General features: G+C 45.2%; 2 protein-coding genes across 5 annotated transcripts; one reads left to right on the forward strand and one right to left on the reverse strand.

Annotated features, from left to right (window-relative positions):
* The first annotated feature begins 751 nt into the window (after positions 1 to 751).
* msl2b (MSL complex subunit 2b) lies at positions 752 to 11,589 on the forward strand. 3 transcript variants are annotated; one of them, XR_003842285.1, is made up of 7 exons: positions 752 to 2,021; positions 3,596 to 4,983; positions 5,663 to 6,260; positions 7,524 to 7,637; positions 7,770 to 7,829; positions 8,365 to 10,498; positions 10,585 to 11,589. XR_003842285.1 is itself a non-coding variant. In XM_029528803.1 (3 exons), exons 1-3 carry the CDS (start codon positions 1,880 to 1,882, stop codon positions 5,960 to 5,962), a joined length of 1,830 nt encoding a protein of 609 aa, XP_029384663.1. In that variant the 5' UTR covers positions 752 to 1,879; the 3' UTR covers positions 5,963 to 6,835. The 3 variants fall into 3 exon arrangements, 1 of the variants encoding a protein (XP_029384663.1); XR_003842286.1 differs by lacking the exon at positions 7,770 to 7,829; XM_029528803.1 differs by lacking the exons at positions 7,524 to 7,637; positions 7,770 to 7,829; positions 8,365 to 10,498; positions 10,585 to 11,589 and having other exon boundaries at positions 5,663 to 6,835.
* Positions 8,204 to 14,821, reverse strand: LOC115060742 (tumor necrosis factor ligand superfamily member 10-like). Of its 2 annotated transcripts, none has more exons than XM_029528804.1 (6): positions 14,543 to 14,821; positions 13,837 to 13,962; positions 12,019 to 12,064; positions 11,823 to 11,939; positions 11,168 to 11,397; positions 8,204 to 10,480 (listed from the first exon to the last, which is right to left on the reverse strand). In XM_029528804.1, the coding sequence occupies exons 1-6, from the start codon at positions 14,804 to 14,806 to the stop codon at positions 10,271 to 10,273; spliced, it is 993 nt and encodes a 330-aa protein (XP_029384664.1). In that variant the 5' UTR covers positions 14,807 to 14,821; the 3' UTR covers positions 8,204 to 10,270. The 2 variants fall into 2 exon arrangements, with proteins under 2 accessions (XP_029384664.1, XP_029384665.1); XM_029528805.1 differs by having other exon boundaries at positions 11,823 to 11,896; positions 12,015 to 12,064.
* Between the last annotated feature and the right edge of the window lie 3,918 nt (positions 14,822 to 18,739).

Raw genomic sequence — 18,739 nt, forward strand, 5'->3', positions numbered from 1 at the left:
TCATCATGACTTGCCAGTATATTTAACTAATTGGGTGATTGTTCATCTAATTATGGTGATCCTTTTGTAACTGTTTGACTGGAATAATTTACAAACTGCATGATGTAAAGATGAAGTCACTGTTATTATTCATTAAAAGGCAACTCCTTACATAAACTTCATGACTCATAAAGAAAACTTGGAATTGTGTAGTTAAAGTTTGACCGTAATCTGACATCGAATTAGTCAGGGAAAACACTGACTGAGGGATTTGTCCAAAAATGACACATATAAGCGTGCGCTATTTCAAAATGGGAAATTATTGGGTAACGGACAATCGTAGCAAACTGTGACTTCATCATTTTAGTAGCAGCAACACAAGTGGATAAAAGGGTTAGATGCATTATTTCTTCTTTCACTTAATTTAGTAAAAGAATTACCAAAAAACTAAAACTAGACAGTTATTAGAATAAATATCTATGAAAAAGGCTCATAGCTTTTGGTACACAGGAAAAGGAGAAAGTCACATCTGTTTGTGTTTTTTATTATTCCTCAAAAATGCTAAAAAGGGGGATTAATTAACGTACCTGTTCATTTCTCACATAATTAAAATAAAAATGCACAATAAACACAAAATGTTTCAAACGTGAAATAAATATGCATTCAGTAACCTTAGAGGTTAAAAAATACTTTATTTATTTATTTATTTGTTTGCTGTTTTGAAATGTCCCGCGTCATCTGTGTTCTCGCGATACTTGGGCCGCAGCGCCCCCTTGTTTGTGTGTGGACAAACGACGGGAGGTATCAGGAATGCTGCCCGGCTAATGATAGCAGGGTCCGGGGATCGGGATTTAATTCACTGACGGTGTCCGCAGACGCCCCGTGGCTTCACCAAAAGCTCCCGGAGGACGAAGTCCGTCTAAGCTGGTTTTATTTCCGAATACTTCCTCTACGAGGCCGGCGGCGGCAGCCGGAGAGCCCCGCTAATCCAGAGAAGAGCGGAGCGGCCTTGCTTTTGTAGCCGGCTTCCTGGTCCATCTTGGCGGGCAGCGCTGTCACCGGAGCCCGAGGCTTTCTTCCGTCGGCTCATTTTCCTCCGCGCCCGGAGAAGCGCTGAAGGCTTTGAGGCTATTTTAATTTTAACAGCCCGCCGCCTCTGTTCGGGCCCTTTCCCCCACCTTCGTCCACCGGTAGCTGTCGACGTTCCTCCCCGGAGGGGGACGGCTTGGAGCCGGGGCGGCCTGTTTTGTTTTCGAGCCGCCATGAATCTCTGCTGAACAATAACACAGCCCCGCCGCCGAGCACGAGCCCGCCGGGGCCGCCCCGCTCCGGCCCGGACACACCGTGAGGGACCGGCCCCGGACCGACTCCAACGAACCCAGGGCGAGCATGCATGTGGACTTCGGGATATCGGGGGGGGAAATGCATCGCAGACCGCAGCACTTCTTCACCAAAGCCCCCGTCTGAAATTCGGAGCTAACCGGCCGCGAGTCCCGTTTAAAGGGCGGCACAAGGTGCAGCTTGGTCCGGCTTTGTATGGAAACAGACCGGACCGACTTGGACGAACCGACGTTTTTTTATGCACGGTTGGCCTCCCGCTGGATGCCGCGGTAATCGCCCCTCCTGCAGCAGCAGCAGCAGCAGAGCCGGGGCTGTTCGGGTGGATGGATTTGGACCTGTGTCGGTGGGGGGGAAGATGAGAAGCCTCGATTGTGCTCTGTGCACAGACTGATCCGGATCTGGGGTTATTTTCAGTTCTTTCTTTATATACACTCATCTATGCTCTCTTCAAAGCCCCCGGACTCCCCAACATTTTCACCTCGGGTGCTTTGACGTACTGATAGTAACGAAGTGACGGACCGGACCGGACCGGACTGGAGCCCCGGGCCAGGCAGCTGAGATGAACCCGGTGAATGCCACCTCTCTCTACGTGTCTGCCAGCCGGTCGGTGCTGCAGTGCGACCCCCGAGACCCCCGGGCCCTGGCGGAGCTGTGCAAGCTGCTGCCGTTTTTCCGACAGTCCCTGTCCTGCCTGGTCTGCGGTGAGTCCGCTCCGCACATTTATCTCATTTATCACGAACACGGCCAGAAAACGTGCCGGTGTTTTGGGACAGGATGTCGGTAACGTGAGTTGTTGTCAGCGGAGGGAACGAGCCTTTAAATTATGCTGCTTTCAGGCACAATCGGTGCGTCTCAACACCAGGAGACATTCAAGTGCTGTACCTAAAATAAATAAAAAAAAAAAAATGTTAAATAAAAAGTACACATTCATGGATGATCAAAATTTACCAGAAGTATTTTCTTTATCACACGTGAGACAGTGCCGTGTTTATACATAATATGGGCCAGTGTATGATTATTAACATCCAATGTTAAAAAATAAATGGTAAACACTTATTTTTGACTAAAACAGACCAACGGTGCCCAATGAAACTGAATTCTTTATCACTGGAGCTATAAGCTCCATCAGGACAAATGCTGAGATTCATTCTGAGTATAGAAGGCTGCTTTACATGTGACGCCAGTTTTTCATATGTTGATGTGAAAGACGTGGAGATGTCTACTCTTTAAATAATTACATTTCCTTCTGCATGGCAGAGCATGAAACCTAGAAAATGAGCCGTTTTTACATTTCCCCAGTCTTGTTTACAAAGTGAGACAGCGGTTTGTCCGCAGCTCCGTGAAGGCACCATGCTCCACAGAAACACCCACCGTGACACACCCCCTCTCACACCCCCTCTCTGCTCATCATGTTGGGCACTGAAGCTCTGCCTCACTCCCTTTAAAGCATCTTTTCATTAAAGAAGTCCGTTTTCTCATTCAAATTAAATTAAATACCTCAATACTTCAAAAGCTCAGCTAAACCAATCCGTGTCTGCCACTGTGCATGCTGGTATTTGGTTGGAAATAATTTTCTTTGCTTTGACAGTGTAGTTAATGCATGCTTTCATTTTTCATGCATGATTCATGAACTCTTCTTGAGCCACAGTGAGTGTAGATGCCATGCTTTGTGTTTTGTGGAACTACAGAGGAAGCTTTTTTTGGGGCAGTTTGTCTGTAAATGGATATGTATGTGGATTATATTTGAATTATTGATGTTGTATTTTCCAGACTCCAGCAGGTAAAGGTGATATATAAAGCTAACCTCCTAAATAATGGCTCAAGCTGAAACCAGCCCCATACGTCATGTTAAATTTAGACTTTCCGCAGCTATGTGGGACTTATTAGACAGGAGGTACAGCCTGTGTAGGGTTGGTTGTTTCTTATGAATGGACCTTCATCCTTTTTCCCCCCTATCTGCAGCTGCACTCCCTAGTGATCAGTGTTGCCAAGGAAGTCCTCTCAAAGAGCGGTTGTCATCCTGGTCTGGCAGGTTTCCAGGCACCATTCAGGTTTACAAATATATGTCGACGTAGGAAACAGCATAAATGAGGAAGCAATAATAAGAGCTCATTTTTTCAGGGACGTGGATGTGGTTACTTTTTTATTGTTGTTTATGCTGACAAGCTTTTTCTGGATCCTGTGACAGTCTGTAAATGAATCAGCCCGAGCTGTTCCTGTGAAACATCGATGTATTAATGTTTCCTGCCTTTTCTTCCTCTCTTATGGTCTCCAGGTAACCTGCTGCAGGACCCCATCGCTCCCACCGACTCGTCATGTCAGCACTACGTCTGTCGAGGCTGTAAGGGCCAGAGGATGCAGCTGAAGCCGTCCTGTAGTTGGTGTAAAGACTATTCCCGCTTTGAGGAAAACAGGCAGCTCTCCTTGCTTGTACGCTGTTACAGGAGGCTCTGTCTCTACATCACCCAGTCGCCACTCGCTCCGCACATAGCCAGCGCCGCCAGCGACTCACCAGATCTTCAGGCCATCCTCAATGAGGGCCTTACGTTGGCCGAGAGTGAGCCGGAGGCGGAGGACATTTCAGATTCAGTCGGGCTGTCGCAAACGGCCTCCACCTCTGACGGCGTCCAGCCCACTGAGGCTCCTCCCACCAAGGAGCTCAAGGGGGAGGAGTCGAGCACCGTAAGCATTAATGGACTGCATGATTGTAATGGCCTGGTCAGTTCGGACACTCTGCAACCCATCACCATAGAAACTGGTGGCGGCGTTGCCAAGCAGGAAAGCTTTTCCGGGGAGATCCCAGTGTGCGTGAGTGTCACGGGGGCCGGGGAGGCGGGGCTTTGTGACATCGGCACTTTTGGTGACGACTTAAAACACGGTGGGGGGCCGTTGTTGTTGAGTGTTGAGGAAGTGCTCAGGACTCTGGAGACGGACACTGACCCCGACCCCGCACCTGAGCCCAACCCCCCACCGGACTGCCCTCCCTCTGTACCTCAGTCCAGCTTCAATGGGCCTCACTGCCCGTCTGGGCCAGACTCCTCCCGCCTCATCCCCTCCCTTCCCCCAGAGAACAGCCCCCGTCCCCTCCGGCCTCACCCACAGCCATCCTTGCAGCCTCCCCCTCAACCCTCGACAGTCATCCCCCGCGTCCCCCCTCGGTGCCACCGCAAGCGCTCCCGCTCAGAAAGTGACAGTGAGAAAGTGCAACCCCTCCCCATCTCCAGCCTCCTACGAGGCCCTTCCCTCGGTGCCAACAGCTCCCCCCACCACCCGAACCCTGGCACCACCACAAAACAAGAGCCTAAATTTCCTGCACCCTCGCCACACCCCCACCTGGCCCCAGTCCCGAATGGTGGACCCCCAAAAGTGGGAAAAGCTGTGCTGGTCTCCAACAAGGCACTGAAAAAGACTGTGGAGCATCACGGGGCTACCAAGAAGGCTTATACCAAGGCCAGGCAAGGGGCCCCCAAACCCCGTGCACAGCCCCGTGACCGCGTACCCCCCCACCCTCATTCACATCCTCTGACTCACCCCCCCAGCCCCTCAAAGCCACTGTACAAAAAGCCTGTGGAGAAGAAGGGCTGCAAATGTGGCCGAGCCACCCAGAACCCCTCTGTGTTGACCTGTAGGGGGCAGCGTTGTCCCTGCTACTCCAACCGCAAGGTGAGAATATTATTTACCTGCACCCATTCTTCGACACCCCCCAAAAGAAAAATCTGGTTAGCATCATACACACTATGACTCTAAATCCCCACCCAGAGGATCATTTTACTGGTGACTTTCATAACACATCTGTTTCTCTGGGAGTCTGTGGGGGTTGAAATACTGTTGACACAGTCATAAGAGCGTCAGCTGTTTGACCTCTAAAGCCACTTACAATTTCTATTTATTTATTAATTTTATTACGTCACAGCATCTGTCAATACAGAACAACACACACAACACCAGCAGCAACAAGTGACACCAAGACTATCTGATATACTTTATTCCTTAATACTTTATCCCTTTCATTTCTTATCAAACGGCACAATGAACAGATTTAGTGCCATTATAATGAGGGTTGCATTTTTATCAAAACAGCTCTGTGTTTATAGCGTCTCCAGAGTGCAACAAAAGTTGGACTGGCACGTCTGTACTGTGTAATAAATTATATATAAAACACAGATAAGTTAAAAGAGAAAGAGAGCTGATTCTTTATGGATAAAGAAAACCAAACATCTCAAACTCAAACTGTCACGGAGCTGTAACGCTCTGAATAAGCCTCAAAGGCTGAACCATATTGGACAGATAAAAAAGGCTGCGATCTGTTTGTCGTTATTTATGCACCATGTTGTTGTCCCAGGCATGTCTGGACTGTATCTGCCGCGGCTGCCAGAACTCCTACATGGCCAACGGGGAGAAGAAGCTGGAGGCCTTCGCGGTGCCAGAGAAAGCTCTGGAACAAACCCGACTCACGCTGGGCATCAACCTCACCAGTATCACCGCGGCAGCCCTCCGAAGCCCGGCCACCAGCTCTCCTGGCAACACCCTCCTCAACGTCACCACCGCCACGGGAGCGCCCGTCACCGCCACCTTCCTGTCGGGGGCGGGGCACGACAACAGGGGCTTTGACGATTCACTGGAGATGCGGTTTGACTGCTGAGGTCCCGTTCCCTTTCCCCAACCACCCCGACTTCCTCCACCCACCCTGACCTCCCTCTTACGGTCAGTAGTCACGCACATTCCCCGCCCCGCCAGCTTGGGCGCTATTCATGGGGTTGCACCAGGGACCTGCAGTGGCAGAGCCAGAACAAGGCAGCTACAGTGACAGGCGGTAGTGAGGGTCACCAGCTGAAGCTGAGGGGTCGCCCTCCGTCCATCGCCCGAAACTGCCCAATGCTCGTGGTCTCGCATAAAGATCGGCGTGGAAGAGAAGAAGGAAAAGGAGATGTAGTGTTACTGTATGTGCAGCGATTTCATTTCAGTGGGGATAGAGTCTCTCTTTTGTTGTTTTTCTTCTCTACTATGGGTAATGTGTAGAGCATGTTGTGTAGCAAAGACGGGAGTGTTGACCATGGTTACATGCCTCTGTGTGTGCACGTGTGTGTGAGTGGCTGTGTATGTGAGGGTATGTATGAGGGGAGGGTTTGGTTTGGAGATGAACCGTATTAGCAGGATCAGAGACATCATCATCATCAGAGACTGGTGTAATTTATATAAAATGAACTTTTTGTACATGGACTCAGCAGTTTCCATTTCAGAAAACGTTTTATGAAATTTTATAAGTTACATTTAAAGCAATGGAAGCCGGTGCAGGGGGGGAAGGGGAGGGGGGTGCCCTGCAGTCAACCAGAATATTTTCACACAGGTAAACAGTGGATTGTGTTCTGTAAACTGTAGGCGACCAGAAATGAAAACACAACACATTAACAAAGCTGAATGTAATTAAGAGGAAAAAAAAAACAACAATCTAATCTCCTATAATATCTGAAAGACGTGAAGTGAACACCAGTTTGTCTGCTGAGTGTTTAACAATCAGGACACACAAACATCGTGCTGAGATGTTGTTTCATACCATAAAAAAAACATATCTAAGTCATTAATGGTGAATTTTGTGTGTTTAAATATATCGAGGTTGCAAAGATAACCTGTTGATAATTTTGTGTGTTCTTGTATTAAGCACTTTTTTTTTTTTTTTTTTTTTCTCACGCACACCTTTAAAAAAAAAACACAAAAAAACTACCTGTGTTTTTCAAATGTCTGGTTGACTTCAGGCCCCCCACACGCCTTTTTTTCACAAGTTTTTTGTTTTTGTTTTCGGGTTTCTGAACGCTACACACATGCTGCTAAATACCACCAAGGACTAGAGAAGGAGAGCATTTAAAAAATCTTTTTTGTTAACATTTGCAGTATTTATTGGACGTCTCTTGCCACAGGTTACATGTCGGGCTTTGATTTTGCCTACTCTGCCTGTCAAAAGTCTGTCGATCCAGTCTGGACTGTTGCTGTCTTTTTCTTAGTGTTAGTTTCTGGTGTCTCCAATTTTTTATTTTTATTTTATTTTATTTTTTGTTGTTGTTTTTGGGTTCTCCCTTGGGGCATTTAACTACCTGTAATATAACTGTAACATATTTCCACAAAAAAGAAAGAAAATCAAAAACTTACAGAGTGTTATGTGATCATTTTTCTGTCATGCTGTTGTTTGAAGCCCTCTCTGTCTGCAGGAGCCAAAGCGTTGTTGCTTGTTCCTGTTCTCAACACCGGAGGACGCCGCCGAGCCCCTTGCTCCAGCGTTTAAACCTCACCAGCAGGGGACAGAAGACTCGTGGAAATATCCAGTAACTTACAACAAATGATCTGTCTGTTTAAATATCATTTTTACTTCTTGGCGGCTACATTTTGGTTATTTTTGAATGAGTCAGCTCAACCAAAAATAATCAAAAGTATGTGTAATTTGAAAATCTTTGCAGGTCCAGAAAGCAGTGCTCTAAGTCTGACATGATCTTGTTTCCTGGTTTTGAATCACTGAGGTGACCACACTGCAATCACGATGAATTTCTGATTTTTGAAAACTGCAACACTTTCAAATTTAATGCTATTTTATAATTCTGCTTTAGTTCACTAATTTTTTCCAGCTTTCTTGCTTTGATTACAGCATCTTAGGTGATTTATTTTTTTTAGTTTCCTTATTGGGAGTCCAATGACTTTAAAGTTTCTCTTTTTTTTTAACAATGTTTTGGAGATGGTGGTCTGTAGATAATAATCGTGTAATAATAAGAATCTTCATTTGAAGCAAACCAAATCTTTTAAAGCAGTCCAAAACACTGATGTCAGTTTGTTATATTCTGTATAATTTTATATGTTTAGTAGTGGTAGTTCTGTAGAAGTTGCATCAAGGACCATATATAAAGGAATCATGTTTTTATTTCACATATTTACAGACAAAACCACTTTTATATTTACATTCACATTAGTTTTCATTTACTTGGTGAAAAAATTTTGGGATGTTGCTTTTTTTTGGTGGTGGGGAGTGATTCTGATTTTTGATCTTCTCGTTTCTTCCAGGTTTTCAGGCTGCAGCTGAAAAAGAAGACTGACTGCACCCAACATACAGAATACAACAACCAAAAGAGTAGGCCACAAATTTAACCCCCCACCCCGTTACTGCACATTGAGTCCGGAGTGTAGACACCAAAACGACAAGTAAACACAAAAATTAAGAAGAAGAACTTTGTATTTATAGAAATGCTACAGTGAACGCTGTATTCATGTTATTGGTAAGAAAAAAAACCCCACAATGCATTTAGTTGGGAAACCTTATTAACTTTAATTAAATTTGGCTGGATTCATCAGTGACTGACTTTATCTTTGACCTTTGAGTTTTTGCAACAAAAATGCTACATACTTATTTAAAGTTAGTACATTTCAAAACCTTCAAATCACTGCATAGCTAAAAATCATAGCAGCAAATGTTTACAAAGGTTAAAACATTTCTGGGGGGGAAATTAGAGAATATACATTTTTGATCGCTCTGCAACAGATGACATCCTTCTGCCTGTCATCCAATAAAGATGCAGCAGGACAAATATTAAGTCACTGATGCTTCCAGCTCTCCTTCAGTTGAACGTAATCAATAACTTTCCTTTCTGCAGTTTTAACGTCTCTGCAGCCCAAAGGAGACAATTCTGAAAAATCCCAAGTTTCTGTTGTTTGGATGCTGGAGTGAATGACGTTTTCCACATCTGCATTTCATCCCAACACAACGGCACACAAATACCAACTGTCAGTGAACGTTTAGTACTCTGATGCTGCAGCCAAACAGAAACACCAGCAGCAGAGTTTTAGAACACACTCAGAGGTGATGAAGTTAAACCTTTTATCTTCCACCGGTGTTGTCAGGAAAGGCGAACTGTATAAAACTCTCAACTGGATCTCAAAGGTTTTCACTGAGAAATGAAGAGCTGAGGACCAGACCTCACTTGAACATAAAAACAAACACATAATACAGATCAATATTTTGGCCTCAGATGATCAATCACCATCTGAGAGGAGTTCCTTACAACCATTTCTTAGAGAAGATGCATAGTAAAAAACTTTTTACAAGTATCTGAGCTGATGAAGACCCAACAGGAGAATTCTGAGATTTTCTGCTGACGTCAGCTAATAATGCAGAGCTGGTCCATTTGGGGTTTTTCCTAATCCAAGATCAAGGTGGAAGAAACATAACCACTGACACTGTGCCAGCTACCACCCGGAGAAACACAATAAAAGCTGTTAACTATGCCAGTGATTGAGGCTCACACTTAATCTCTGCCCTTTGACCTTTGAACCTGCAGTTTCATTTATCAGGACTTCTTCATCATCATGGGACGGCAGCTCATTTTAGATCGGGTAAAAACAAGTTAATTTTTGGTTTGTTGATGCTAACTTCATGTAAACACCACCATCTGTCCGCTGCACATGTTGCACGCTTCATATATTTCTAATGTGAAACACGAACATTTAAAAATTTCCCTCTTGGAACAATAAAAAGTTATCTTTGTCCCAAAAGGAGAGCCAAACTGTGCTGTAAAGGGGGTTATTGTGATTTGCAAACGAACAGATGGAGGTCTCAGATCCTTGGTTGTGGACGTTGGCGTCTGATGAACCCCAAATGAAAATTCGTTGATTGGCGCGTATAATAAAGGTTGAGATTACATCTGCCTCCAAGAAACGTCGGAACAAAACCATCTGTGGGTCACGCCGACCTCGACACAATCAAAGACAATGCCTCTGTTTTTAGTGACGAGTTCTCATAAAGACACAATCCTTTAATCCAAGTCCCTTTTGTTTCTTCTCCAAAACACGATTTCAGTGTCGTCAGATCTTTTCAGCTGCGACTCCTGGTGAGGAGGCGTCTCCCAACAAAGACCAAGATCACAAAAACACGACCGTCCGTCTGTGGAGCTGAAGGGTTCCTCCATCGGATCCTCTAGCTGATGAGGAAAGCCCCAAAGAAGCTGCTCTTCTCGTCCATGTCCACGGCGGAGGCGTTGGTCACCGTGACGAACAGGCGGTCGCCGGCGCTGAGCGGGAACAGCCCCCCCTGGTGGGCCGAGTGCAGGGAGAACTGGGACCCCCGGGACCAGCAGGAAGTCCGACTGGTCTTCATCAGCAGAATGGGAACCGGGTAGGAGCTCACCTGGCAGGAGGAGGACAGGTGAGAAAAACAGCATGTTCGCACGTCCTGGAATGATGCATGCTGGGAATTTGAGGCCTGTTGTAACAACATCATGTGATTCACAGACGGAGATCTGAAAGTGAATCAACTTCGAGGATCTTTGGACCCAGGAAGCGACATTTTGATGCCCACAAAGCTGATTCAAAAACAAGAACTCTACAAAATGAAATATTAAAATCTCTGAAGTAAATCTAAAATGTCAGAACATCGATGAAAAATGACAAATCTGTGAAATAAATATAACTAGAAATATGAAATAACATTTTGACCACAAACAGATTTTTTGCATGAACTTTGACGGGGAATTTTAGAGAGCTGATTTTACTTCCACCTCAAAAATAACGACAGACAGCAGTGACGGTCTGTCTGTGATAAAACTGGACACTGAATCAAAACGGACAGATTGTGTTTGACCGTTTGCTCTGAGGTGACACATCTTCACGTCTGGACTCGAGTCATTTTCATTATTCATTTATCTCATTCTAAAGACGCTGTGAGTCACCAGTCTGTGGTTTCACAAAAATAAATCTGCAGACGCCTCCACGCCTGGCGCTCTAAACACCGACCTTCATCACCTCGACATGCTCCTTTTCATACTTCCTGTCTGACTCACTGATACAGAAACTGGAGAATACTCTTCTGACTCACCTTTTTGTAGACGTACTGCAGCAGCGGCCTCCCTCGGTCCTCCGCCTCCTCGCTCTCCTCCCCCAGGGAGTGGGTGTGTCTGAAGTAGGTCTGGGCGTAGACGTAGTAGAGGCCGGGCTGCGGCACCACCAGCTCCCCGTCCACCAGCTGGACGTCCTGGAGGAAGGCCAGCCCCTTCTGTCCCTCCCACCACGAGATCTTCTGGCCCTGAACCCGACGGCCAGCCGAAACTGCACAGACACAATCAAAACAGATTCAGGATAATATTAAAACAAAGAGGAGGGAGGGGAGGTCAGTCATACCAGGAAAAGACAGCAAAACAAAATGAAAAATATTCAAGAATTTATTTTGCTAAGTGGAAAAACAAAAATCGAAATTCGTATTTGATTCATGCATACATATTTTACAGTTTTTTTTTTTTTTTATAGAAGCCTTCATTTAAATTTTAAAATTCATCATCACGTTTTTTCTCTTTGTTCCCATGACTCCATTGACCTAGAGCAACCTAACTGACCTAACCTGAGGCAGTGAGAGATTTTTATGGTTCTTTTGTGGACTGGATGATGGTATTTATACACAGTACATCCTGAAAAGGATCCTTAAGATGGAGCTCATTATGAAAAGTTTAATCCAGCTCAGATCCTCCTGGACTCACCTCCGCCATCTTGGTCCAGTTTGGGCACAAAGCTGCCGGTGACGTGGGCGGCAACTTTGGGACGAGGCGAAGCTCTGTCCTCCATCACGAGTGAGGGCAACACCCGAGAGACTTCATCTGATACAGAATATTATGAAAAGAACAGCCGTTAGCGGAATGATAGAAAAGGCCAGTCGTTTTTAAAAGGCTGACTCACCTCTGACTGCTGAGGAGATCTGCCTCTGGTACCGCTGAGACAGCGACTGCAAAGACAAATACAGAATCCATGAGCGCACTTTTCAGCACTCTGCCTTTAAAATGAAACAGGATTGGATAAAGACTCCGGTCAGATGATGGAATGTCAATAACACACTTTTACACAACTAATAAAAAAAACACCATACTAAATGTTCAACACCAGCTCATTGTTTGACTTCGGCCCTGAAAATGTGCTGACATAAAGGATCAGGAAGTTTCCTCCGCTGAATAAAAAGGAGCCTTCATGTCCCCCCTCTCCTTCCTCGTATTTTACATTCCTCTGCCCAATTAATTGGCTCCATAAGATGTTACGACTGCCAAACTGACGACAGCAATATTTTATCCCTGACCTCCATGTTGGTTTAGTCCGAACTGGGGAAAACGGACCGTCACCAGACGGGGTTTCCAGTTTTCACAGCACATTTATGAATTTAGGGGGAATTAAAGGACTCAGGATTCAGTTGTCTCTGAAGTCTTTTGGATGTTAGGTGACATCACACCGTCTGCTCGCTGAAATAACATGAAATCTGGATTTTCTTTCTTTCTCTGAATATTTCATCATTCTCATGTATGCTATGAATTGCACTCATCTTTTTCCTCAGCACTCAGTCATCGACCTGAGAAATTAGTTCCTCTCAGCTGCTCTGATGCAGTTTTCTCATCGTGTCATTTGACTCTGACCTCTCGAACCTGCGACTGAAATCCTTTTCTACACTCAGTCAGGTTTTTGGTGAAATCTTAAATGTTTCTCTGTCCAAATTATGTTCCAGAAGTCTTCAAACTTCAAACTAAAGACTGACTCATTCATTTCCAATAAATACAAGTTATATTTCATTATGCAGCTTTAGCCTGCATAAAATAACAATCTAAATAGGCCTTTGTGGCGATTTGTACATTTACCCAGGATATCCTTAAATGTTAATTCAGACTTTATCTGGAGTTAAAAGCACAAACTGAAACTGGCTGAAAATGTCATCAGCATCGTGTTTGTGTTTCAGACTAAATTTCATCGAGCAGTTGAGTCAGAAAAAACCAGAGCAGCTAAAGTCAAAGGAGGAACAAAAACAAACATTATGCACAGACAGCAATATCTGAAGAATAAGGTGCGTGTCTGTGTGTGTTGTGCAGGTGAATGCATTCCTGTGCTGATTAAAGCACACAGGATCAGATCCGGCTCTGAAGGAGCCCATTGTGAATCTGCAGACGGTGATTTGGATCATTTCAGGATGATAATAATGACTCTGTCATGTGTTCACCATCCTGACGAAGACTGCTGTCCTCATAAATGAGTGGCCTTTTCCACTACGATTCATGATACCTGGTATTTAAATTAAGACTGCAGCTGTCGGAGGATTAATTCATTAGAAACGCTGCACGCTCGGTAGCATTTAGCAGACAGTTAAGTCAAATGTGAAACAACGTTGGGCTGAAAGTTTCAGGAAGTTTGATCTTTATAAAATGGAACCAGAGAAAGTTTTGTTTTGCTTCTGATCACCGATCAGGAATAGCTGCTTGTTTAAACACTGGAGCTCTGTGCCCGGACATTTTTCTGATGACAGAACCTGAATGTAAATCACAAAAGGAAAACTCCCAGTCGTTTGTTTCTGAGCCGCTGACGTGTGTTTGGGGGGGTCAGTAATGAGTCCAGACTGCAGTGGGTGGGGAGTTTTTCCCTCCGAGCAGGCCGGCAGAGGAAAACACAAATCACTGAAAGGCCCAGGCTGAAGGGATCAGGCCTGAGGGAGACGTGAGAGTTTACAGGTGAGTTTGTCGTCACCTTCTCGATGAGCAGGTGGAGCTGCTGGGTGACCTGCCAGCACGGGTCCCCTCGGACGGCCGTGACCCTCTGGAGGTCGGCGCCCGTCAGGCAGGAAACGCTGCTCCTGGCAAAGGTCTCCTTCATCTGTCACACAAAGACACACAACAGGAGTTTGGTTATTCTGGTTTCAGTTCAGTTTGTAATAAACGGCTGCAGCTCCTCAGGACATCGTTCCTCTTTCCTTAAAGCAGAAAATGTCGTAAATCACCTTCTACACTAATAATCTTTGTCTTTAACTCTGGAAACCGGAGCCAACTTATTTTCCTCGGCGCGTTTGGCTTTTCTGGGTTTACCTTTCATTTCTCTGTTTCTCTGCAGCATCTCTGGATTAATGATTGATTCCTGTAAACACTGACTGAGGGTTGTGTTGGACTGAATCCAGGTAACCAAAGGACTCTGACTTCACCCAAACAAACACAGTTTGTTCAGCTCAACAACAACAACAACAACACACACACCTACAGCTCTGTTAAAAAAACTTCCTGATTATCAGAAATAATTAGAAAATAGCTGCTCTTCACTTCCTGGTCTTGTTCTTGTGCTTGTTTGGAGGAGAAATGAAAGTGCGTGCAGACCCGCCTGATGCGGATCTGTGGGACCAGGACTCGGTTTCAGGTCCGGAGCTCGTTAAAAACACAAACAGAACTTTCTCACGGGTTCTTACCGAGCTGAGCGCCGTGGTGAAGTGCAGCACCGTGATGGTGACCACCACCGTCTGGAGAAGAACCGCCAGCAGCAGCAGGAGCCCGAGCTTCGGACCGGAGCCCGTCATAACGACAGACCGCCGTCCCTCTCCTCCCCGGACCTCCAGACCAGGAACAATGGAGGAAGGCTGGCTGCTCCACTTCTTCCCTCCCCAGGAGGAGGAGGCGGAGGCGGGGCCGACCTGCAGAACAAGAGCCTTTCCCTGTTTGAGTTTATTGTTCATGTATGTGCTGAGAAAACACAGATAGGCTTCTGTGGTTTATTGTGAGCGCTGGTATCATAATTCAGATCTCTCCTCTGAATGTGGAGGAGAGAAAAACACCAGAGCCACAGCTGACCTGTTGAAAAAGACCAACATGCCTCCGAGGCCTTCAGCGGTCCATCTGCTCTGACCTGCCACCGAATTTAAAGGAAGGCCAGATGATGTTTGTGCATTTCCTCTGTCGTTTCATCACTTTTGTCCTTCCTGTCCTCGGAGAATCCACAATCATAAAAACCATGAACAAGCTTTTAGACGTTTAGGAGATAAAGCAGCCAGCTCCGGCTCATCTTTGTGTTGTTCACGGTTGATTTTTGGTTTTTTCAGCCTTATTCTCATTACCATTATTAGCCAACATACCGCAGTAAGCATGTATTTATTGGAGGAATTGGCGTTGCAGTTGTTGCATCATCATCAGCACCTTTTTTCCAAAGTGGGTCAGTCAGCTTCAGCTCCCCTTTTCTTTCTTTGGGTTAGTGGAAACTGGATGAATGCCCCCCAGAAGAGTTCACGTTCAGGTATCTTCGCTGGCGCGTTCCCGCTCATTTGCCAGACAGCAAAAGAGAAACCATTTCTGCCAATCGTTCTGTTTCTCCTTTTAAATGTTTAATCTGTAATTTGGCGTTTCTTCCTCAGCTGGTTCGACTGCGGCGGCTGTTCCTGTTCTCCATCAGCTCTTCTTTGATTTATTCTAAATAAAAGCATGTCACTTCCTGTGTGCCGCAGGGTTTTTCCCAGGAAAAGACCTTCCTGATGTTGAATGTTTGCAAATCTTTTGTTAACCCTCGTACCGCCACAAATAGCCGGCGCGTCTTTAAAGGTCTCTAAATGCCTCCTAAATATTCTGCTGCTTATAAAAATGCCAACTTTCAAAACTTTGCTTTATTTTCAGCCCACCCAGACGTTAGAGAGCGAATCAGAAGGCTGTAAAAATGATCTGAGGAGCAGCTGAATGAAGATGACCTGAATTAGCAGCAGCGTCTGTTTTCCCCTGACGTGAAGTTACGTATTGTTGAGCAGTGTGTGTGTGGGGGGGGCCTATAAATGGATCCTGGGCCTGTTGGCTCGTTCCTACATCTGCAACATCTGGCCTCAATCTGGCTCCTTCGCCCCACCGTCCCCCCGGGGGACGCTCTCCGGTTCGGTTTCAGCCCCCTCCAACATGTCTGAAGGGCCTGCTGGGGGTGACCGCAGCATCCTCACTGACAGAAACCTGAACGTGTCCTCCGCCGGCGTTTTGTCTTCGCGCCTTCTGGGGGTTTTTGTGTTTTAGATTTCAATCATTCGACCGTCTGAGAAGTCTTACTCACCACAAACTCTGAGTGTGTTCCTGAACTGCTGCCAAGTTTTGATAGCGATACGAAGAGCAGAACGAACTGACCGACTCCCCCGCAAAGTCCAGCCTCCCTCCCTCGCCTCCTCCCAAACCTTTGTCTCTGCCTCTCCTTCTTTGTTTCTGTCCGTCTGTCTTTGCAGACTTTGTGTGTTTTTCCTTGACCTCCTCATTCAGATCTGTCTTCTGTCTCTTCTCTCCTTCTCAAGTGGCTCGACCGGCGGCCTTCAGCCAAAGGAGGCCGTCGGAGGTTTACAAGTTGTGCTGCAGAAAACCAGCTTTTGTCCCTTTACAGCAATTGTGCAGCGAGTTAATGATGTTTTTCTGTCAGGACAGTGAAAAGAGACGGGACGTGGATCAGGAGGAAGAGGAGGTAACGGTGAGAACAAATGAGTGGACACAACATGAATATTAACACAACCTGGAAAGGAAACTGGCTTTTCTGTCCATTTATGGAGTCAGCAGCCACTTCTGATGGCAGACAGTGCTGTTTGCTCTAATTATCCACTGGGTGTGATCATAGACTCCAAAGTAAAGTCAGACTGTATTGAAGTCTATGGGAAATTGTCCCTCCTCCTCCCTGGTTTATCTGCTCAGTAAACCTTCTCCTGGTGACTTTATGGTCTCTAGTTTCAAGTCTTCAGTAAAACATGATGTTGATTCTTTAAATGATGGAGGAAAATAGAGAAAGCTTTGGATGGATGAGAGAAATGGTCTTTTTCGGGCTTAAATCAAAGCTCACTGGATGTTTTGATTGGACGCCTCATATCAATTCGGATTTATCCTTTTACTCTGTTTCTTTTCATCTTCTTGCCTTTTGCTTTTTCTAACTCTTCCGTGACTTCATTTTAAACGTTTCCACTCAGAATCCACATAAAAACAGGTGGATGGAAAACCAACATTTTTTATTATTCCTTTTTAAACAGCTGGGGTTTCACTTCCATGAACGCTTTTCGTCCTCTGACGTGGTCGGACATCACCTCACAGAGAGCAGAAACATTTATCTACTGCCTTCACACATCACAAGATCTGCAAATCTGTCATTTTATTTTTAGGATTTGATAAATAATGTTTGTTCCCAACCTCAAAGAATCCTGCTCTGAGCAAGGCAGCACAAAAACCTCCTTTTTTCAGTTCTGGACTCTCATCATTGATTATCTGAGAATAGATCCAGTATCTGTTTTACTAATATAGATTCTCTAATAATCCTTAAACACCAGAATAATCAATTTTCAACAAATCAACTATTTTTATGGTTCATATTCCTGAGCTGGTATTTGTTTCACCTTATGCTTCGTTTGTTTGTACTATTGTTAATCTTTTTCTTTTTTTTTTTTTTGTTTTCTGGTGATTTTTCTTCTGGATTTGACGTCTGTTCTGTTTCTGCTTCATCTTTTTAAGATCAATAACATTTAATTCAATCAACTATTTCTAAGCCGTGAAACTAACCGGCCTGTCAATCCAAAAACAAACCAAATCCACATGGTGAACTCTGTAAGCTCATTGGTCAGTCATGGTTGGTGTGTGTGTGTGTGTGTGTGTGTGTGTGTTTTCAACTTAATTTTAATGTTTGTGGAAATAGATATTTAATATAAACATACAGATCAATTATCAAAACATTATTGTTAAAACTAATATGTTCTCTAAGTTCTCTGCAGTCTGAGAGCTTGCCAAGGTAAACACCCTCTAACACACACACACACACACACACACACACACACACGTCAACATGAAAAAAAAAAAAAAAGTGGTGGAGCCAAAAAAAGTTTGGAAACTTTGGAAAGTCCCCAAAAGTTTCCTATTTGTTCATTGGTCAGCTCTCACGTTTCCGGCAAGCTGATTGGTCGCCTGTTTGTGTGTCTGTGTGTGTGTGTGTGTGTGTGTGCGTTGGGAGTATCAGTGATATTGTTCAGCACTGAGGGCTGCTTTCTTTCTAATGGAACGGATAAAATTAATACTGTGTGTGAAGGCTCACTGCTTCATTTCATTTCAGGAATCAGAGTTCAGAGTGAAACGGCCGATCGAGGAGGCCGCCACTCCCTGGAGAGAGAGAGAGACCCCCTCCAGATAGAGTTACTAAAATGTGTGTGTGTTCATGTGCAGGTCGTGAAATCTGCCTGTGAACATGTGTGTGTTGGGGGGTCTTACCTCTCTCTGTGGTCCATGGACGTCCTTCTGCTACTGTGTTCCTCCAGGACTCTGGTGTGTCACCACCATCCCTGAACCAGGACCTTCTGAGTCCAGACTGTTCTGGTCTGCGGTTCCCTGAAGATGAACCAGCTGTGTGTGACAGGAGACCAAGTCCAGGATCTCCTGGGACTCATCAGAGACCGGCCCGCTAACCTGAGCTCAACTTCCAGCTCAAGTTCACGGCGGCTGTAAATCATGAGGCGAAGTCTTTGTTCTGGTTTCTCCTTTCTGTCCTTTTTGTTGTGAAATCGACAGAAACATGTTTCATTCCCTCATCCAGACGGTTCGTCTTTGTCTTAAATTCTGATGACAGAAAATCAACAAAAACAGATTTTCCCACTCGGGGACCTGAACCACACGATCCTACAAATCTG

Source organism: Echeneis naucrates, chromosome 20 (assembly GCF_900963305.1).
Source record: "Echeneis naucrates chromosome 20, fEcheNa1.1, whole genome shotgun sequence".
Classification (NCBI taxonomy): Eukaryota; Metazoa; Chordata; class Actinopteri; order Carangiformes; family Echeneidae; genus Echeneis; species Echeneis naucrates.

Excerpts from the sequence above, each read along its gene's own strand:
- msl2b (XM_029528803.1), top strand. The coding sequence starts at position 1,880 with ATGAACCCGGTGAATGCCACCTCTCTCTACGTGTCTGCCAGCCGGTCG. Across the intron at positions 2,022-3,595 it reads CCTGTCCTGCCTGGTCTGCG|GTAACCTGCTGCAGGACCCC; the intron begins GTGAGTCCGCTC and ends TATGGTCTCCAG. Across the intron at positions 4,984-5,662 it reads CCTGCTACTCCAACCGCAAG|GCATGTCTGGACTGTATCTG; the intron begins GTGAGAATATTA and ends TTGTTGTCCCAG.
- LOC115060742 (XM_029528804.1), bottom strand. The coding sequence starts at position 14,806 with ATGAACAATAAACTCAAACAGGGAAAGGCTCTTGTTCTGCAGGTCGGC. Across the intron at positions 12,065-13,836 it reads TCCACCTGCTCATCGAGAAG|TCGCTGTCTCAGCGGTACCA; the intron begins GTGACGACAAAC and ends TTGTCTTTGCAG. Across the intron at positions 10,481-11,167 it reads TGCAGTACGTCTACAAAAAG|GTGAGCTCCTACCCGGTTCC; the intron begins GTGAGTCAGAAG and ends TCCTCCTGCCAG.